We start from the raw sequence: 22,991 nt of genomic DNA on the forward strand, positions 1-22,991 counted from the left end.
TGGGCACGCCTCCACGCGAGGGATCTCCAGTGGTTCCTGCTGCCCCTCCAGAGACGCATGGCCAGCAACTCCAAGAGGGTGATACGTCTCCCTCCCAAGGTAATCCGTTCCCTCCGATGGTGGCAGTCGGACGCTCTCCTAAAGGGTTCCTACTTCAAGGAGCCGGAGCGCCTGGTCATCACGACAGATGCCAGCCTCTTCGGGTGGGGGGCGCACCTTCAGAACCAGGTGATCCAGGGCAGATGGTCTCCAGCGGAGCTCACCCACAACATAAACTGGCTAGAGCTCCGGGCTGCCAGACTGGCCCTGAAGCATTTCCTCCAGCTGATCAGGGACAAGGATGTGCTGATCCTGACCGACAACATCGCCACGAAAGCGTACATCAATCATCAGGGTGGCACACGATCCCTTGCTCTGATGACGGAGGCGGAATCCCTGGGTCGGTGGGCGGAACGACACCTCAGGTCTCTGCGGGCAGACCACATCTTGGGAGAGGACAACGCGACTGCAGACTGGCTCAGCAGATCCACCATCCAGAACGCGGAGTGGCGCCTTCACCCAGATCTGTTTCATCAGTTGTCTCTGCGATTCGGCCTTCCAGTTGTCGACCTCTTCGCGTCTCCGGCCAACGCCCAACTACCCAGGTACTTCACGAGGTTCCAGTGCCCAGGGGCGGAAGGCACGGACGCTCTTCGTTCTCCCTGGCCTCCAGGTCTGCTGTAGGCCTTCCCGCCCCTGCCGCTAATCCCACAGGTCATCGGGAAGATCCTGACAGAGGGAGCGGAGGTACTGTTGGTAGCTCCTCACTGGCCGAGGAGATCCTGGTTCGCCGACCTGGTCAGTCTCTCAGTGTCTCGTCCCTGGCGCATTCCTCAGGACCGCATCTCCCTCAGCCAAGGGGCCATCCATCACCCGGAACCCCAGTGGCTGAAACTTGCCGTGTGGCACTTGAAGGGGAGATCCTGAGGCTCAGCGCATACTCGGAGAAGGTGATCCGCACCATCCAGGCATCCAAACGTCCATTAACGATCAGAATCTATGAAGCCACCTGGTCGGCCTTCTCTCGCTGGTGCCTTCATCACCAGATCTCTGCCACTTCTGCCACCGTTCCCCAAGTGCTGGACTTTTTGCAGGACGGCCTTGACAGGGGTCTGGCACCAAACACCCTCAAACGCCAGACTGCCGCCTTGGCCTCCATCCTGTCTACTGAGTCGCACCTGTCCCTCAGCAAACACCCGCAGGTGCGCAATTTCCTCAAAGGAGCCACCAATCTGGCTCCTCCTACCATCCACAGGTATCCTACCTGGGACTTGTCCGTGGTGCTACGTTCTCTGTCCGGGCCACCATTTGAACCCCTTCGGACAGTTGGACTACGCCACCTGACCCTCAAGACGACGTTCCTCATTGCCATCACTTCGGCACGCCGGATCTCTGAACTGGCGGCCTTGTCAGTCAGAGAGGACCTTTGCGTCATCCACTCCGACAGAGTGATATTACGTCTGGACCCGGCATTCGTACCAAAGATCAACAGCGTTTTCCACCGCTCGCAGGAAGTGATCCTCCCGGACTTCTGTCCGCATCCCAGGCACTCCAAGGAACGTGAGTGGCATAAGCTGGACGTCCGCCGTGCCCTGCGGATCTACATGAAAAGAACAGCTCCTTTCCGCAAGTCGGAGGCCCTCTTTGTGTCATTTCAACCTGCCACCATGGGCAAGAAGGTCACCTCCGCTACAGTAGGGCGCTGGATAAGGGCGTGCATCCAGCTGGCCTACGAACATCAGGGCAGGCCGGCGCCTCCTCGTATCACTGCACACTCAACAAGAAGTGCTGCCACATCGGCCGCTTGGGCCACCCAGGCATCCATCGAGGACATCTGCCGGGCTGCTACGTGGTCAGGCCCGTCACCGTTTGTCAAGCACTATAGACTGGACACTTTTGCCTCGGCTGAGGCAGCCTTTGGGAGAAGAATTCTGCAGAGGGTTGTGGCTAGCCCCGCGCCCGTGAACAGTTCTTCCCTCCCTGGGGGATCATAGCTTTGGCATGTCCCGTGCTTGGACACTCCAAGCAGCGCCTAGGAGAATGACCGTTGTCTTACCTGAATGGTCTTTCTCTAGGCGCTGCGGGAGTGTCCAACCCCACCCTATCAGGGGTCGCGGGGTAGTTCTTCATTGGACTGGACTATTGCATTGACAGTTCCTTTGGACACTCCTTCGTTTTTAAAACTGAGCCTCTGAGGGGAGCAAGAGGCGGAGCTACAAGAATTCGAACTCAGTCCTTGGGCAGCAAGCTGATGTTAACCCGTGCTTGGACACTCCCGCAGCGCCTAGAGAAAGACCATTCAGGTAAGACAACGGTCATTCTGGTTTCTGACATGCTTTTATAAGCGGTATTCCATGTGAACCAGTGGTGGGTTGCAGGAGGTACACGCTGGTACGGGCGTACCGAAGCCCGCCCGGAGCACCGGGTACGGTTCCTGTACAGTGCTCTGGAGGGCCCACCCGCCTGCCCATGCTCCTAACCTGTCTTTAAACTATTTTGCGCTTCCGTGCACGATGCATACAACACCTGCACGATGCTCTGCCAAGCATCTGGAGTGTCGCGAAGGTATCGCTGGATGGTAAGAAGCATGCGCGTGCTGCGCGCGTCCATGTGGACAACACCGGGCCCATTCCCACTGTACCGGTTGGAACGGGATCCTGAACCTACCACTGATGTGAACCCATGTCCTGCTTGATGTGGCTGAAAATGTAAAAGCCTTTTTATTTGCCTTGTTTAATATTCAGTTACCATAGAAATTTGTTGAAATACATACTGCTGCAGCTAGAATTCAAGCATTGTTAATAGTTCAGTTCTTGGAAGCCATTTACCTATGCTTCTATCTTCAGTGCTATAACTGAAGTATGGTCATAACTCTCATTCTTATGCCAGAAAAGTGCTATTTCTTTTGTGAGGTTTATGATCTTGTGGTTCCAGTCAATGGATTATGACTAGATTCAGTCTTTAAGATGGTTTCATCTAGTTCATCCTCCTGTTACATTCATTCCTTCATTTTTCTGTATAGAGGATAAAGCAAATAGACACAGTGTTCACGTTCAGATGGACAAAGTAGTAGAAGAGCATATAAAATGGCTGGAACAAGAAGGCCCAACATTTTTACAAAATAGTACTATATGTGGCCCAGTATTTTTGTTAGGTTTAAGTTCATATACAAATTCAGCTGTCTGAATGTATTTTGGAATCTATATAAATTCATTCACACCCACACCCATCCTTGTATCATTGTTCTTTGGACCCTATAGGTTTACAGCTGGCTATTCGTGCATGAGTGATTTTTTTTTAATCCATTCCTTCCTTTCATCAACTTTCTGCCTCATATCTCTTTCCTCGTATAGAGTACTATCAGATCTTATTTTGCCTTTAAGTAGTTCTGAAAGTGATTTTCACTGTAGTAGAGGAGCATAAAAATGGATGCTATCTGTCTACTTTCATGACATTTGTATAGAATTATGTTTCCCTTTAGAAATGTAACATTGAGTTTGTGTAATGGGAATATTAGTCCTTATTTATATCCTTATTTATAACTATTGGTTTATGATTGTACTAGATTTCATTTACTGGGAAAGAAAAGTTCAAGTTCATTTTGTCCTGTTTACTTTTATGACCTATCCAAACAATTTTCCTCTCCTTCTCCCTAAATAATATTTTGCTTGAAATTATAAGTGCCTCTGCAGCATAGGAAAACTCTTTTAAATCTGTAAACAAGGCTGTGTAGGGGGAATGAAAATACCTTATAGTATTAATGCTTTAACAATTGCAAATATAATGATTGGTCAGATTCTGAGAGCTATTATGTCTGTCAGTGCTTACGAACTACTTTGTAGTTCAAAGACATTAAAATAATCCAAGTTTTGAACAGTGGCATATAGTAACATCTAGATTAGAGTTTATTTATAAATTAAAGGGACAAATTTTACAATGCATATAAATATGTGCAACTATTTTTTTCTCCATAGTGAGGGGAGGAGTATCCAGGATGGGTTGACATTGTACTCTCTTGATTGGGCTGAGTCAGATAAGTTCTTTGGGCCACGCCCTGGTCACCAGGTACTACCCCAGTTATCGACTCAGCCCTCAACTGGGCGGTTGTGCCATCCAGGAACTCCTGAGAATCCTAAGGAAAAAACTAGAGACCTTTTAAAAGAAGCACAAAACTGCCTGAGTGAGTATCTGGAGACTCCAGAAAGCCTGGTGGGGCTAGGAGCGGTTGCCATTAGCCCCCAGGGGCAGCACACAGCCTAGGTCACTAAGGGTGACCTGGGTCACTCAGCAAGGACCGCCAGCCGCTCTGAAACGCTGAGTCTCCGCAAGCCTCACCAGAGCATAGCGGGAGCCTGGAGCAGAGCTCATTTATGAAACAACGCTTCCAGAAGGCTAATTCCACCCGCAGCAAGGGGCAAGGCGCCTCTTTGAGCATAAACCCGCTTTTCAAGCCCTGGATTGAAACACCCTTTGAATTTCGGCGCGAATCGCCTTGGGGACCATGTGCTCCAAGATGGCGGCCCCCGGCTCCACCGAGGACACAAGCCGGAATCTGGTCCCTACAGCTATGACCAGCAGCCCTGCCAGAGAATCTCCAAACAGGTTTGAAACCCTTCCGGGGGCCTCTTCTGATGGGAGGGGGCAGCAAGGCTAAAGCAAAGCCAAGCACATTCCCCCCCCCCGGGCCCACAAGAGTACAAAACGTGCGGCAGAGTTCTGAGTAGCCCAAGCTGCATGCGTTTGTTCGGACCTCGGGGAGGGGCAGAGCCAGCTCCTTTCTGGCGCGAATCGCCCTCCTGAGATTTCAAGCCGTGGGGGAGGGGTACTAGCAGCAGCACAGACATGGGAAGGAGCCAGTTCCTCTCACCTCTGAGGGGGCGGAATGTCACTAGCCCGAAGGAGGCTAAAGATGCCCCCCCAGCTGCATCTAGCCCCTTGCCAGACGCTTTGCCTAAGGAAAGGGGGCTGGATCCCCCACGGCAAAACCAAAGGAAACCCTAGGAGCCCAGAGATAGATTCAAACGACAAAAGCAATTTTGCAATAAGGCAGCAAAAAGCCCTGCTCCAGTTTCTGATAACAGGCTTCCCTGGGGCAATGTTTAGGGCTTCCATCCCCTTGGGGAGGGGCAGAGAGGGTTTCCTTGCAGCTTTCAATGGATTTGGGAAGTTGGCTCTTGGCTAGCTGACCCCTTTCTCATTCAAATTTCGCTTCCATGGAGACCTTTCCACAAAACGTTTACAACCACTCTCTTGTAAGGCTGCAGCTTGATTCTAAATCACATGCATTTGGCCTTAACAACAGCAAATCGGACTGAATAAGTAGAGAAAGGGGGAACGTGCTTTCTGACTTTCCAGAATCTGCTTCCTAGTATATCAGAGCTTGTGAGCACTTTTCCACAGACAAAAACAGGATTTAACCTCCCCCCAAGAAAAACGAATTCTAAATATGAGAAGCAGAGGCACAGGGCACTAGAACTCATATGCAAGAAGGCTAACAGCAGGGAGGGGAGGGGGGGCTCCCTGGACTAGGACACAAGGATATAAGTCCAGGGATCTCACCCAGCAAAGCTGCAGAGGAAGACCCCTCACGGCAAGGGAGGGTGCCCATTGACACCCCAGGTCTCGGGGGCCCTGTCCAGGGATGGCAATCACACCCTTGCACAATGCCACCCCGGTTGCCTCCTCCCCTTGGGGTCCTCCCCCCAAGCTAGCTCATCTGGATGGGCAGGCAGGAGTGCTAGCCAGATGCCAGGCTTCAAAAATATTTGGAATTCATATCTATATACATCTTTAATTGACTGAAAGTTGGATTGTGAGTAGTATTGAACGGGATTGTTAATTGCCCACCATGGGTGGTGGCAGCCTTGCCTCAGCCCCTCAGGGGTGGCATACTATTCCACTCAGGCCTTAACAGCCTAACTGTCATTTGACAGGGCCTTGTAATTGGGGCCAATTTCAAACGCTTATGCTCCATGCCACTAGTTGTCTATCGTGGCTTCCCCTAGCACAGGAGCACTCCGCAGCTCCTCACAGAATTGGGTAATGACAGGGACTGTCAAAGCAGCCACGAGCACCTGCACTATCCTTTTTGAAGAGCGCCGAGCGCAGCGGAGACTAATTGGCCTAAATTGACTGTTGGAACAGGGCGGAGGCCAATAGCTCCACCTGAGAACCTCTTTTGCCGCTTCAGGGCCTGAGACTCTGGCCAAGGGTGGCAGCTTCCCCTGCACAGCCCACATATGGCGACCAGCCCTAGCCTCGACTTTGCAGGCATGGTGATACCATCCCCTTCTGACCTAGGTTTTCCCTTTGTGTATACCTAAGATATTAGGGCCAAGGCTCTGCGGCAGGGTATGCCAGAGGTAGTTGACACCCAGGCAGAGGATTCCCCTGTCTTCCCTGTCCAGTCACAGGATGCTCAGGCCTCGGATTTGAACGAAGGCTTAATGACGGAGGAAACCACCTCTGAGGAGGACGGTATGCCACCTGCCACTTCCAGCCTTTCTGGTCTCCTCCAGCCTTTGCTATTCAAAAACCTCTTATTCAAAGCTAAGGCCTCAGCCAAATTGGCAACATGTCTCGGAGATGACTGTGCAACTGCCAGTGATAGCAGCAGAAAGGGTAGTTCTTTGTATTTGAGTACAATGACAATAAAGATCATACTTACTTATATTTGCCGTGGAGGCAGAGGCAGGGCCCACACCAAAGTTCCTTCCTGATCTGATTAATAGATAGTGGGCATCTTCGACTTCAGGCCCAGTGCCCACCTCTAATGGCAGGACAAGGATATAGTCCAGGGTTTCTGCCATCTAGTGCCGAGGCTCTGGGGTCTACCTTGCACACCTCTGATAATATGCCGGGGCACTTGAGGAGGCTCTACAGCCTGAGGTCAAGAAGCAGACATCACTATAACGAGTTTCAGGCAGTGGCCTGGGCATTAAGAGCAGCTACGGCCGCTTCTCTCCCTTTTAATCTTTCTTGTCTGATCTGCTTTCAGGATTACAGCAACTCCCTGCAGCGGATGTCAGAGACACCAGGACCTTAACAAAATAGTAGATTCAGAAGCAGGCTCGGTTTCTCTGTCATCAGAAAGACAGCTCTCTCTCAGACAGCTAACCTCCCAGGTAGTCAGGGTGCGTGGGGTGTCTCTAGTCACTCTGACCAAACTGCTAGACACCAGGTTGTCCACCATTGACATTGTTCCTCAGGCTCGCTTCCTCACCAGGAACATCCAATGGTTCCTTTTGCCTTTCCTGTGAAGGCGCATGAGCTGCTCCCAGACAAAAGTCCTTCTTACAGCAGAAGTCCCCCGCTCACTTCTCTGGTGGACGTCCCCGGCAATAACCAAGGGTGAAGTCTTCAGAATGCCAGACCAGGTGACAGTAACAACAGATGCCAGTCTGTTCAGGTGGGGCGCCCATCTGCGGGCTCAGAGGGCGCAAGGACAATACAGCCAGGCGGAACTGACTTACAACATAAGCTGGTTGAAGCTCAGGGCAGTTACATTTTCACCGCTTGGTCAGGGACAATCATATTTTAGTCTTCACGGACAACATCACCACCAAGGCTCACATAAGCAGACAGGGAAGGACCAAATTGTCCCTCAGGTGGGAGGCCAAAAGACTGGGACAGGGGCCCGAAAGGAACCTCTTTCGTTGACCGCGGAACATAATAGCGGGGGTGGACAATATCAGAGCCGACTGGGTAAGCTGGGCCGATGCGGACAACTTGGAGTGGGGACCATGCAAAATCTGCCCTGCAACATACATAGGACAAATGAACAGGAGAATAAATGCACGCATCGCAGAACACAAGAATGCAGTAAGAAAAAAAGAAAAAACTTCCTCCCTTTTCTAGCACCTTAAAGCTACAGGACATGAAATTAATTTTGAAGGAACCAGGTTAATCTCCAAAACTGAACACTTCAACAAGAGAATAATTATGGAAGCTATCAAAATAGAGAAACACCCCCACAATATGAATAAACTTGACGATATCTCCCGTCTACCAGACATCTGGAAACCAGCCCTAGTCAACAAATGAGCCCCACTCACCACCCAGGCCGTTACAACACGAAACAAAAACGGACACACAGCCAGCACCAATCTACCAATCATGATACAACCACACAACCAATCATTCCACTTACTGAAACAAAGCCGGCACTCCACACACACACACCAAGATTTATAGAAAGATGGCAGCTCCGACCACGCTTTAAGCCCAAAACCCAGCCTGAAGATGGCGAGTGAGACCTCGCCAAAACGTTGCCAAGATAATCTCAATCTTACACGGGAAAAGACCTGAATACAACAAGACCAGCATATATCCTGTGTAAGATTGAGATTGTCCTGGTAACGTGTGAAGATTGAGAGTATCTTGGCGACGTTTTGAAGAGGTCCCACTCACCATCTTCAGATGTTATACCACAGCCATCTGCTCAGGACATTACATCACAGAACTCAGGAGATTATAACGCAAAGGCTCAGGATGTTACAATGCAGCCAAACCCCAAGGAGGTTGCAGCACGGGATTCAGGATATCACTACAATAGAGCTCAGGATGTCATCACACAGCCTATTACCCAAGAAAAGACCCGAATACAACAAGAAATTGGAATTTTGGCCTGTACTTAATACAGTCCTATGACAGTTTCTCAGTGCCTTTCACTTCAAATTGCAACACATCTCTTGCTATGTATAATACATGTGAATGAACCTGGAAAGGTGGTAGGGGAGTAGATTTCAGTTTATTTGAGAAGAAGCAACACAGGCCAGATCTGGTGGGGTGAGGGCTCTGAAGGAGTTATTTCAAGGATACTGTGACTTAATTTATGCACTGCACATCTGCCTGGGAATTTACAAGACTATATTTTATCTTGGCTAGCATTAAAGATGCCTTTCTGAAATTGAAGTAGTTTCACTACATAGCTACATTGTTTGTTTGTGTGTTTGTTTGTTTTATTGAATTTATATGCCACCCTTCTCCCAAAGGACTCAGGGCAGCGTACAACATTAAAAAACACATATCACAAAAGTTAAAAGGAAATTAGATAAATATCCAAAAATACAAACCCAATTAATATAACAGTAACATTTAAAAAATCAGATAGGTTCCCCAATATTTTATAAAAAGTAGTACATTTATAGCCATTGTCATGAAAGACCTGCTTCTGAATATCCCCAGGCCTTACTGCTGTCATCACCTCCCATGATTTCATCACAGCTAGCTACAAAACAGCTGATCAGGACTCCAAATACTTATTTGTGTCATACAAGAAATTTTAATTTATCAATGTTGCCTTTCCTCTTGATAATTTGTACCCATCTGACCTAAATTGTGAATGTCTAGTGGGATTACACATTCTTAGTCACCATACGTAAAATTAATCGGGATGCTAAATTGCTAGGAACATCTTTAGGAGCATGCCTGGGGGCTACAACAGAGGAAAAACTGTCTTTTTCTGTACCACCCTCTTGAATTGTTGCACATAAAAATAACAATACAATTTTAGCCCCTGGAAAGATTTAGGGAAAACATTAAATTGCATGACTTTGTTATGAAATTTATTATACCAATATAAATGTGTTTGGTCTCTATTCTGTTTTCAAGTTACTTATTATGTCGAGACAGATTTTAAGCACAGATAAATAGTGTATATTAGTTGATTGCTTTCATTGTACCTGAAAATTTATCTTGGAAACCTGTGCTTTAGATTGTTGGTTTATGATACTATATTTTAAAGTGTATTTTATCTACTTTAAAATACGTTGTCTATCGATGTCATTGGGTGTCTACATAAACAGACCTGTGTACAACTATGTTAATCTATCTGTGGAATGTGTTACTAAGAATCAATTTCTTTCTGATTCTGTAGCTTTCCTAGATATCTGCAGAGGTTGGGTAATATGGGGTATGGAGAAAGCTAAGAAAGTTAATCTGACTATTTTCATGGCAATCTGCTTGTATGACATTAATTTATAATGTGACTTTAATTAGTGTAGGTTTAGGAGCATATTTTTGAAAGATATAAAATGCATTTTTCAGAAAAATGTAGGAGACTAAAATAAAAGTGAAAATTTACTACATAAAGGGAGTTTGTTGTTAAAGTCTGATGCAGTAGTGAGTTCATGATTTGGGGTGCACAGCAAGGCTGTGTTGTTTTATACAACCTTTGTTATTTAAAAGAGTATACTTTATCAAGATTAATAAGTCTTGAATATTTATATTATATGTGAAATGTTAAGTGTATCTTGCATTATAATATGGTACGTAGCAAGAGGGAAAGAAAGTATTCTTGATTCAATTATTTAATTATTGTGTGATGAGGGATTAATTCTACAGAAAATATGAATATTAGGAAAGCAGTACATAGTTAGAAACATCCAGTTAAAATAGAGGCAACAAATAAAACATGGGTGTCCAACTGGCTGGCTTGCCTGGACCACATGAAATGAACAGGCATTGTCTTGGGCTGCCTATAAAATATAACTAATATTGTTAGTTATAAAAATTGCATAATGTTAAAAGTTTATAATCTTGTGGAGCCGCATTACTAGCTATCCAGGGCTTCATGTGGACCACAGGTTGGACATACATGTATTAAAAAATTGCAGATACATTAAATCATTGGTGTTAATATTATGAAGGAAGAATATTACATATAGCCCAATATTCTATTTTCATTAAATATATAGTTTCTGTGCAACTTCTATTTGAAAACAGGTTTCTGACAATCAGGTTTATACCCAATGGCAATAGTTTGCTGCTAAAATGGCATCCACCGACATTTCTTTATTCTCACACATTTTTTGCACAACTCCAAATCTGCTTCATATGTTGGAGGAATTCCAATAGGGCAGAACAAAGGACTATTCTATTTTATGAAATCTGTTTTTACAACTTTCAATGTAGGCAGTATAAGAGCATAGAGACAAAAATGCCAAAGTAGAATTAAGTTGGTATAAGTGTAAATGTAGTTAACACAGAAGCTCAACATCATCACATTTGTTTCTACAGCATAACATTCACTAAATGTCAAATTTATTTTTAGATAAATGAATTGGTGGATGCCCGAGATGACACTATCGGATCCTGGTTCGAAGCTCATATAGAAAATGTAACTCAAGCAACAAAAGGACATAAAAATGGAAAAGCTCAAGGAAAGAGTGGCAGTAATTACAAAAGGACTAATGGAAACTTGAGCCAAGATCATTCTAGAGAAAATACAAATAATTTGGACAATACACCTTCCACATCTTATACAGATTATATGGATACTGAAGATATTATTTATCGTATCAAGTATGATGAGTAAGTGCTGCTGATATTATTATGAGGATGCCATTTAGTTTGTGGTTGATATAAAATAAGAAAATGGGATCCTTTAAACAGGATCACATTTTGAGTTCAAAGGAAATCGTATTTTAAAAGTTGTGAAATGTGTTTGGGGTGTGTGTGTGTGACAGATATGATTTGGGGAAAGTTTGGATATAGTATTTACTTTGAGGTTTTTTTTTTCCTTTTAAAAGTTTGGTTGGCTGTGTGAGACAAAGCCATATTCAGTACTGTCATTAGAATTAGAATGGGCATGTTTCTTGGGGAAGTTATTAATGTAGTGAAATCAACACTTACTTAAAATATTGAAAGTTACCAAAGACAAATTGAGATACTCTTCAAGATTTGGGATTCTTACAGGAAACTCATTTTGCCAGTGTTTATTAATTTTTATAGTGTGTATTTGAGCTGAGTGAAAATCTTGAAAATATTATTTCCTTTTATTCAAGGAAGCAGATAAGATCCATATAAATACTTTACCATGAATAATACCAAAAGGTAGATGGAAAAAATTTACTGGATTTACTTATAAACTAAAGCAACTACAAAAATCCTATGTCTACAACCAGAATATTTTACATTATTACATTGCATTATATTACATTACAACTTATACACATACACACAAATATCCTACAATTTTTGTTGCCTATTTTCTGTCCAATATACAGAAAATACTTTTTGTTAAGTTAATCTTATTTTAAGGTTAGGTTTAGCTTATTTTACATTATGTAAAACAACATTCCACTAGTTCATGCGAACCTACATCATTATTCCAGAGGCCATATAAAAAAACAATATAAAATTCATCATCTTCCTGCAAAAAGAGGTGTATTCCTCTCTTTCAAGAACAGCAATAACAGATGAAGAAAAGACTAAATAGTAAAATGCTTGAAAAAAAAAGTCAAAATTACATTTTTTTCCATTCTGTGAAAGTTTTAAAAAGAGATGCCACAGAATGTAGAGTTGATCCAAAATAAATAATATTGCAGAGACAATGTTCATTCTATAAACACATACTAGTTTTAACTGGTATTGTCTCACAATATTAGATAATTGTTTTCGGTGCTAAATCAATTAAATCTGTATTTTGCAGCTTAGTGTTTTCCATACCTTATAGCATTACATGTAGGTATTAAAAGTAAATAAATCGGAACCCTATTTCCCTGAAAATAAGACCTCCCTGGATAATAAGCCCAATCTAGCTTTTAAGCGCAAGTGCTAAAATAAGCCCTCTCTGAAAATATTTACATATTTTGCTATATGGCACAAATTACAAGAAATTGTAATTTGTGCAAGAATTAACTGAGAAGATGCCTTTCTCATACATATTTGTTCAATAACCTGTATACTTGGTTCATCTTAATCACATTTATTTACCCAAATATCGAAAAATTTCTGGATTGTCTCTCAATCTGCTCACTACATTCGCCTCAAATTGATGGAAAACAATCCTGTGAATTATTATACTGAGATAAGCAAAGGAGTAAAGAACAGAACCTAAAATGCCATTCCTTAAACTCATAATAATTAATACTGTCATCAAGCATGGCCTGATATTTTCCAATTTATTGAATAACCAGACAGTTTATAAAGTTTATTTATTATAAAATTACATTAGGGATAATGATTTATGTTTGTTTATAACATAGCAACTGCATATAATAATATATGGGATTCTGCTTTTCTGCTATAATTCCTTAAAGTGTCAAACTGTCAGTTTCTAATTCTGAAAGTTAGAAGTTGTAAAGCTGAGTTAAACATTATAAAGAGAAAAAGTGTATTGTTGGTGCGTATCTCAATCTACCGTAAATGTATTAAAATAAAAGAGTCATCCATAATAATTATTCATGATTTAGGAATTAAGTAAACTGTAGGAATTTAAAATATAAAACTTAGGAAAATATAAGTTGAAGTATGAAGGGGATTATAGGGTGATACAAATCTGTTGCTTTTTTAGGCAAAATAATTTTGAGCACCATATTATGCAGCAAACCATTTATATAAACTATTTATAAACAACATAGGACTGAGCTGTTGAAAAAGAAGGATCCATTGGCATTGTAGAACCTTGAGACATGCTTATATCGATTTAAAACATCACATGGAAGAAGATTAATTTCATTTTAATTATCTACTTACTTTCTGGCTCCATAAAACTTTAGATCGAGATAGATTTTGATTATGAAAATAACCACTAAAATTGACTGTAATATTAATACAAAATAGCCACTAAAATTGATGAAAATGTTAATGCAGGTGGGGAAGCTCGCAGATCTGTTGGATTCAAAGTTCCATTAGTCCCAGTCAGCATGATCAGTGGCTGAGGTGATTGGAATTGGTTCTTGGCTATTATAATAATTCAAATCTCTTGTTAGCTTGACTACTGTCTTACATGTTTTACTGAATAAATTTCTTCCAATATATTATAGATTAGGAAATATATATTACTGATGTATAATGCAATATCAATAATGTTAAGCATTCATTTCCTGGTTACATTGAGCATTCTAAATGTATAGAAAGTAAACTACATGCTGTGTAGATGTTCTGTGTGTAAACAAACTATCAAGCTTTTCTGCTTTTCTGTCAATATTAGGAACAGCCCAAATTAATCAATTGCAGGAAGAAGTCCTCTTTAGCTGCTTTCCAACTTCTTCAGCACATTGCAATTTGTTTTTTGTTTAATCTGTCAGCACTATAAGATATATCAGACCAATAAACACACACTACTACAGCTGTAGTAGAATCTTATACATCTGAGGGTACTTCTTTCTTCCTCTTTTACCTTTAACTGAATGGGGAGGGTGCTGTTAGAAGCTTTTTCATAAATCTCTCAGGCTTTAATTTTATGTGATTGTTGCCTTAGCAACAGATCTTCCCAGATCATATTCATCAAGGCCATCCTCTATATTGTCTACAGCACTTTTAAATTGAGTACTATATATTTTTTTAAATGTCAGTCAGTATCCATTCAAGGATTGCTGTTGTCGTCCACTGTTGATCTATTCATCATGCAATATGGCTGGCTCATTTGCAATTTCTATGGGACTACCCATTTTTTTAGGTCACATGCATATCAGTATGAATTTATTCTTGTCATGGTGTTAAACATTTGCTTTTGAATACAGCATGAGATTGTCCAAATCTCTTCAACCTAGTTTCAAAATGTCTTTTATAGTATCTCCTTCATGGTAATCTTTTGATATGGCCAGAACTATTGATCTTTTCCAGTTCATGATTTTCCAATTTTATTGGCAAAAGTTGGAAGTAGTTGTTGAACATGTCTTGTATCTTCAGGTTCATTTTCAAACCTGATTAATTGCTAATAACATTTAATTCTATTAATTTTTTCAGGTTTTCAGTGTAATTGGAAAAAAATAAGGTATTTATCACTGAACTTTATTTCTCCCCAATGCTAGTACAATCTTTGGACTATCTCTTCCAAACTTGCTGAAAATGTTTTGGTAAAATTGGATTACCTTGTCAAACTATTTTTTATATATTGATGGTGAGAGTCTTTACCTGGATGGTAGCTCAATACTCTTTAAACATCAAATATAGCATTCAATTTAACACTTTTCAGTGAAGGCTGTGTAGTTCTATCTGGTATTCATTAGAATATGGAATAGTTTGCTGAACTGCTTATTTTTTTTTTTTAGCTTATAGACCGCCCCCTCTCCCAAAAGGGACTCGGGGCGGTGTACAGTCCATACAAAAAATACATCACATGAATAATTAAATAATTAAATAGTTAAATTGTTAAATAGATAAATATGGAGGAGGTTAAAAAGAACTGTGCAACTAAGTAAAGTATCTAAAATATAGTTTTAAAAAACCCCTAAAAAATATCCCATAAATTTAATTTAAAAACAGTTCCCCTAAAATACCAGTTAAAAATATATATCTGCCAGGAGGTAGAAGTTATGAATGTGCCAGGCCAGCTAATCGGAACAGGTGAGTCTTCAATTTTTGTCGGAAGGAGCGGAAGTCGGTGGTGGTTCTAATATCGGGGGGGAGTCATTCCAGAGGGTTGGGCCCATCACAGAGAAGGCCCTACTCCTTGGCGTCGCCCGTTGGCATTGCCTAGTGGACGGCACCAGGAGAAGTCCCTCCCTGTGAGAGCGGATTGGCCGCAGGGATGTGTGTGGCAGGATGCGATCCCGCAAGTAGCTAGGTCCTGTGCCATGGAGCGCTTTGAAGATGGTAATCAAAACCTTGAAACGCACCCGAAAAACCACAGGCAGCCAGTGCAGCTCGCGCAGGAGAGGTGTTACGTGGGAGTACCTAGTACTCCCCATGACAGCCCGCGCGGCTGCGTTCTGGACTAGCTGCAGTCTTCGGGCGCGTCCCAAGGGAAGCCCCATGTAGAGAGCATTGCAGTAGTCCAGGCGAGACGTCACCAGTGCGTGAGTGACCGTGCGTAGGGCATCCTGGTCCAGTAGGGGGCGCAATTGCCGCACCAGGCGAACCTGGTGGAACGCCCCCCCTTGCCACGGCTGCCACATGATCGTCCATTGACAGCCGGGCATCTAGGAGGACGCCCAAATTGCGCGCCCATTCCACGGGGGGCAATTGTTCGCCCCCTATGGCCAGCGATGGGGTCAGCTGGCTGAACCGAGGTGCCGGTAGCCACAGCCACTCAGTCTTATATATAATCTTTGCTGCTAATTCCACTCTTGAAGTAGGTCCTTGTGTTTGGGCAAAATTCAGTGGTTTTTTTTTAAACCTGTTTTGAAATAATTCATAGGAGAAGTTGTATAGATCTAAAATAGTGGTCATCAGTCGGTAACATTTGAATCGTTTTGGTATAAAAATGCATCTTTGTATGTAATTATTTTGTTGACATATTTCATTGTAAGCAACAACGAATTTTGGGAGTATTTAGTGTATTTAGCTATATCGCGTTTTGAGATATGCTATTTATCTATGTATTATTGGTATATCTGCTTCTATTAGCGACACATAATTTATTTTACAAATAAGAACAGGTTTATATTTCAAGCTGAAGTTTTTACTTAGAAAACAAAAAATGCCATTGTATGCCGCCAAACTGCTTTAAAGGATGTGCTGAGTTCTGTTGCTCTGTGCCAACATAGCAATAGCACTTAGACTTACATACTGCTTCACAGTGCTTTATAGCCCTCTCTAAGCGGTTTACAGAGTCACCATATTGCCCCCAACATTCTGGGTTCTCATTTTACTCACCTCGGAAGGATGGAAGGCTGAGTTAACCTTGAGCCTGATGAGATTCGAACTGCCAAACTGCTGGCCAGTGATCAGCAGAAGTAGCCTGCAGTACTGCACTCTAACCATTGCATCACCTTTCATATTTAGTTCTGCTCTATCTTGGTGCATATGGAAAGCGCAGTCAACTGAATGTTTGTCTTTGACATTGTTTTGTGCATTGTTAGTATCTTGGAATTGTACTAATAAAATAATATCATTCTGGATTCTTGTGAGCGTTCTTTAGACTGCTAATTCTTTTGAAGCAGAAATGCTTCATTTAAATAAAATCCAGGATTACTGGTTATTATAATTCAAGAATCTATGCAAAATCATGTTGCATTTTTTATTTTGTTTCCTTATTAAATACTTTACTCATAACATCACCCAGAAATCTGTATTCATATTCTACTTTGAGAAAGCAGACGTTAATGAGAAAATATGGCATCTCAGAGGATTAAAGGTTTTTATCATTGCTAATTTATATTACCAAAGAACAGACCATTAACTTGCAGTATTAACTTATTCATTAGAGCAAAGAAAATCTGGATGATATCCTTTGCATTTTTTTCTCCTTTTCTACAGTAATTTTCATCTCAAAATATTAAGCTTATCTTTTTACTGTTCTTACTGAAGGTTTTTTAGTTTGCTAGAGGAATCAATTTCTTCTCAATACTGTTATCTTTTTATTATACCCAGTTGGACAATTTTTCCCCTATAGAAAACATGCATAGCAACCGTAACTATACTACAGGTGAAACTCGAAAAATTAGAATATCGTGCAAAAGTTCATTTGTTTCAGTAATGCAACTTAAAAGGTGAACTAATATGAGATAGACTCATTACATGCAAAGCAAGATAGTTCAAGCCATGATTTGTCATAATTGTGATGATTATGGCTTACAGCACATGAAAATCCCAAATCTACCATCTCAGAAAATTAGAATATTATATGCAATCAATAAAACAAGAAGTGTACATAGAACAATATCGGACCTCTGAAAAGTATAAGCATGCATATGTACTCAGTACTTGGTTTGGGCCCCTTTTGCAGCAATTACTGCCTCAATGTGGTGTAGCATGGAAGCTATCAGCCTGTGGCCCTGCTGAGGTGTTATGGAAGACCAGGATGCTTCAATAGCGGCCTTCAGCTCTTCTGCATTGTTTGATCTCATGTCTCTCATCTTTCTCTTGGCAATGTCCCATAGATTCTCTATGGGGTTCAGGTCAGGCGAGTTTGCTGGCCAATCAAGCACAGTAATCCTACGGTCATTGAACCAGGTTTTGGTGCTTTTGGCAGTGTGGGCAGGTGCCAAGTCCTGCTGGAAAATGAAGTCAGCATCCCCATAAAGCTCGTTTGTGGAAGGAAGCATGAAGTGCTCCAAAATCTCCTGGTAGATGGCTGCGTTGACCCTGGACTTAATGAAACACAGTGGACCAACACCAGCAGATGACATGGCTCCCCAAATCAACACAGACTATGGAAACTTCACACTGGACTTCAAGCATCTTGCAGTGTGTGCCTCTCCATTCTTCCTCCATACTCTGGGTCCTTGGTTTCCAAATAAGATGCAAAAGGTGATCTCATCAGAAAAAAGGACTTTGGACCACTGAGCAACAGACCAGGTGTGTTTTTCTTTAGCCCAGGTAAGACGCTTCTGACGTTTGTTGTTCAGGAGCGGCTTGACAAGAGGAATATGACATTTGAAGCCCATGTCCAGGATCCGTCTGTGTGTGGTGGCTCTTGATGCACTGACTCCAGCCTCAGTCCACTCCTTGTGAAGGTCCCCAACACTTTTGAATGTCCTTTTCCTGACAATCCTCTCCAGGTTGTGGTCATCCCTGCTGCTCGTGCACCTTTTTCTTCCATACTTTCCCTTCCACATAACTTTCAATTAATGTGCTTTGATACAGCACTTTGGGAACATCCAACTTCTTTTGCAATTACCTTTTGAGGCTTTCCCTCCTTATGGAGGGTGTCAATGATGGTTTTCTGCACAACTGTCAGGTCAACAGTCTTTCCCATGATTGTGATTCCTACTGAACCAGACTGAGAGACCATTTAAAGGCTCAGGAACCCCTTGCAGGTGTTATGGCTTAATTAGCTGATTAGAGTGGGACACTTTGAGCCTAGAATGTTGCACTTTTCACAATATTCTAATTTTCTGTGATTGTGGATTTGGGGTTTTCATGAGCTGTAAGCCATTATCATCACAATGATGACAAATCACGGCTTGAACTATCTTGCTTTGCATGTAATGAGTCTACTTCATATATTAGTTTCACCTTTTAAGTTGCATTACTGAAATAAATGAACTTTTGCACGATATTCTAATTTTTGAGTTTCACCAGTACATTTATGAATATTAGGAGAAAAGTACTGTTCATATTCTGTCATGTTATTTGCATTTGTGTAGTTCATCTTTGTGAGGATTATTTTGGAGCATTTGTGTAAGACATTCAACATAAGAAAAGCAAAATACTGTAAATATGAAATTCTGAAAATATAAATGCATAAATTGTGCATTTATGCCTTTACAAATGATTATGTTAGGTACATATTTTATAGAACAACTGTGCTCCAATGATCTCCATGCACAAAAGTATCCCTTACTGAAAAATGATGTGCTTTTCAGCATAGGCATTCCTGATTAGCTTTTTGGGATGAAATGAAATTCGCTTTGACTTGATTTTCCCTGTTTTGGCAGATGGTCCTGATTGTTAGACCTAATGTGCCAATCTTTTTCACCCTAGTTAATACATAGCTCTCTTGCATTAATGTTTTATCTTATATAGGTTGATGGGAGAGACTGTTCTTGTGAACTCATTTTTTAAAAACAAGTCTCTTCAACATTAAATTATGTTAGCTGAAAACTATGTTTAAGATTTAGATCTGGCATAAATAATTGGTATAGATTTAAAGAAAATAAGATTAAAGCATATATTAAATTCCCAAATAATTTATAGATAGATGGAGATTAGTGTTTTGTTGTGTATCCAAGTGGTGAATGTAATGTAATATATTTATCTTCCACTAAAGAACAGGTAAGAAAAGGATGAAGAGAGATTTTAATCTTTTGCTTCGGAAAAGGTGTATGTGGTTTTTTTTAAAATTACAGGTTTCACATTTTCTGCTTGAATTGCCTTATAAGAATGTAAAAATGCAGTCTGTGGTCAAAGAAAGCTGATGGTCTTTTCTTAATGGGTAACCAATTGCTAAGAAAGGTTTCCATAGAGATGGAAGCACACACGAGGGTTCTGCTATGTTAACATTAATATTTAAAATTAGAAACAGGCTTCGTAGGGTTGCTTTCAGAAAGACAGCCATCTATATTGAATTTGCTGGACTTTTAAAAATTGAATATATTCACATTTGTTCTCTGTACCTCCTTATGTCCATCCCCATGATCTTCAAACCCTGTTTCCTTTGACGACTTATGGCTGTCCTTAATAGCTTTTTTGTCTTTTCTCTTTTGGCTTGGGAGTTCATGAAAGTTTGTTTGGATGTGGGGGTAAACAATCATTCACTTAAACTTAAAAATGTTTCTTAATAAGCTACATTTTTACATGGGAAGAAAGGCATTTTTTCATTTTTCAATCTGTGGTTTAAATGAAAGGAACGTTGTGCTCAGCTATCCCTTCCAATCCACTAGTTTTAACATAGCTTGGTTTTTATAGCACTTTCTCCCATGATAAATTTCCTTAATTTAGCATGAGTGAAAATAAACATGTTTTCTTCCACTATAAAAGATATTACAATTATCTTTCTTACAGATTTTAGATGCTGAATTTTGGCTAGCTGATATGTAATCCTAGTACAAATGCAGTATGTTTTCTCACAGCTTTGTGTTTATCTTCTGTAAATTGCCTGTATATTCTCCAGATAACTCTGCTATTTGATTCTTTAGAACAATGTATAATACAAGCAAATGGAAGTTGGAAGATAGATAAATAATTTTATTAGTGGTCTGAAATTTGACTGGGGTTTATTATGTCCTCTAACTTATTGAAATGCACTGTTGCAGTCTCTTTCACTTTGGTGAACCGCTTAGAGCTCAGTTCAGGTGATATACATTGCTCATATATGATGAGGGCCTGAGATTGCTACTATACATGTTACTGTACTAAATAGTGAATAAATATTATGATTATATGAAGAATATTATGCTTCTTTCTTTGCTAGTAGGATAGGAAAAAAGTACTATTAACTATATATTTCTTTTCTTTTGATTATGCGTGTGAATGTTTACATGTTCTTGTGCAGCACATTAGATTGTTAAGTATTTTAAAAATAAGAAAAAAATCAAGAAAGAAATGCAACCCTTGGTTTTAATTTTCATACTTCACTTGAATTTCTACATGTACCTAGATTGTAATATGAAACAATGCCTTTTGTCCAGTTCATATTTTGTACACCATTATTCCAAACAGCAGAGTGAGGAAACTTATCTCTCCTCACTGGGACTGTATTGCACTTCTCCCCACCCAGTGCTATCAAATGCGTGAAGCCTTGCTAGAGAAAGAACTTCCACTGAATAATACATGAACACTAGAAAATTGGAACAATTTTTTTTATATAAATAACAACAGGCTTATTTCCCTGCTGAGAGAGATAGGGAGAGAATACGTTTCTGCTTCATGCATGGAAAAAAATAATGATTCCTGTGTCTTATTTTATAAAGACATTGGTGACTTGCATTTTGAAGGATGGAATTTCAGAGACTAGAAGATGTTTTGCTTGAGGCTTTCCAGGTTGGATGATAGTGACTCAGGGGCGATTAGTTCAGGCCATTTATTTTCTCAACACTAAAAACTTCAGTGCTGAAATTGCATATTTCAGTCATGAACATGATCCAAATAATTGAGGGCCTACTGCTCAATGCAGGTCACATGCGGGTCACATGTCAGACCTGTTTTTGTCTCGGGGCAGTGGGGAGTTGATCAGAAGTTGGGTGTTGTCATCGACAGAAAAGTTTTTAATTGCTTTAGAATGTCTTACATCAGCTCCCTGTGGCAGAGAGGAAAGATCCATTGGATTGGCCCATTGGATAAATCCTATAGGTTTCAGAGCCAATACAGGAAAGCTCCCAAGCATCAGTGCATAATTCAACTGAAATTTAGTTTTCTCTTGGAATGATACAGTGGTTGAAGTTTTGGATTATATTGTACCTGCATGATCTCTCTATATACACGAATCACAAAAGATCCTTTGGTTTTACAGTAACTCCAAAAATGAAATGACAGAAGAGATGCCTTGTACTTTACTGGAGTAAGGCAACAAGCTAGTCTAACCAAACATGGGTAAGAATGTTTGTGAGGGTTGATTAGAATGGCAATCAGCTATTCTTCTGTGCGCTGCTTGGAGACTCAATGCATGGGTTATAACTTCTGCCTGTTAGCCCAGAGACTGAGTTTGAAATGTTTGGACACGCCTCCTTGGCTTGACTGATGTCAGTTTCTTAACCCAGTCTAGCCCAAAGAGATGCATCTTTAATCACTCTCTAGGTTAACAGTCAGAGTTTTGAAATAAGACCACACTGAAGTGTTCAACAGACAGGAAAATACCTACAGCATCAACTAAATTCATCAGGACTCCCAGGGAGTCAGCGCTCCTGAATGGTTGCCAGATAGCTGGTGGCCAGGTAGCCATTCAAACCACGCTCCGGCGGCAGCTGAAATAAGTAATTGCCTTCCCAGCCACGCTGCTCACAATTCGGTCACAAGCGGCGGCTTTACTCAGTTGCCTGCCATAGCGAGATAGAGGGAGCTCTTCGGGTTCCCAATCTTCCGGAGAGCCTTTCCCGCTGTTTGGGAGCTGTTTCCTTGCCAGTTGCCATCTTGGGAGGCCGCCCATCTACCAGAGCACCTTTTCCACCATTTGGGGGCTGTCTTCTTTGCTGCGCCATGGCATTCACAATCTTGGGAGGCCGCTGGCTGCAGGATTGCTGTAATTAGATCACCGTAGTCAGGCACAGAGCTATCGGAGCATATTTTTCACAGTTTCAGGAGGTTTGTTCTTACCGCAACTTACCTTTGCCTCGCTGAGGGCTAGCAGCTCCAGGGTTCTTCACCGACCACCATTGTGGACTCCTAGGCTATAGCAGTGGACATTTTGAAAGGGCAGAGGCCATTTTAGAAGGGGGTCTTTGCTCCAACGATCCCCAGGATCACAAGGGAAGCTGCAAAAAATGTGTGCTTGTTCTGGAAGGACATTTCAGTTGCATTGCCTGACTAGTGGCCTATATACCTGAAGCCTTCCTCATAGCCTCTTGGTTGACTGGAGCATTGTATAGCTCCTGAGGGCCCATTCCACTTTAACCCAGGCATAATATCGCCTATCCCCAGGGTCACTGTCCAAGTACTTGGTCATATCCCGGGGCTCTAGGTTG

At 41.7% G+C, this 22,991-nt stretch overlaps 1 protein-coding gene across 1 annotated transcript in view; it reads left to right on the plus strand.

The window, feature by feature from the left end:
- Positions 1 to 22,991, plus strand: part of UHRF2 (ubiquitin like with PHD and ring finger domains 2) — an 85,335-nt gene that overhangs the window by 22,636 nt on the left and 39,708 nt on the right. Inside the window, exon 3 of the mRNA XM_081945068.1 lies at positions 11,093 to 11,352. Within this exon, the coding sequence (XP_081801194.1) occupies positions 11,093 to 11,352 (260 nt within the window). The remainder of the gene's footprint in view (positions 1 to 11,092; positions 11,353 to 22,991) is intronic.

This window comes from Natrix helvetica, assembly GCF_964273705.1.
Source record: "Natrix helvetica genome assembly, chromosome: 2".
NCBI lineage: Eukaryota > Metazoa > Chordata > Lepidosauria > Squamata > Natricidae > Natrix > Natrix helvetica.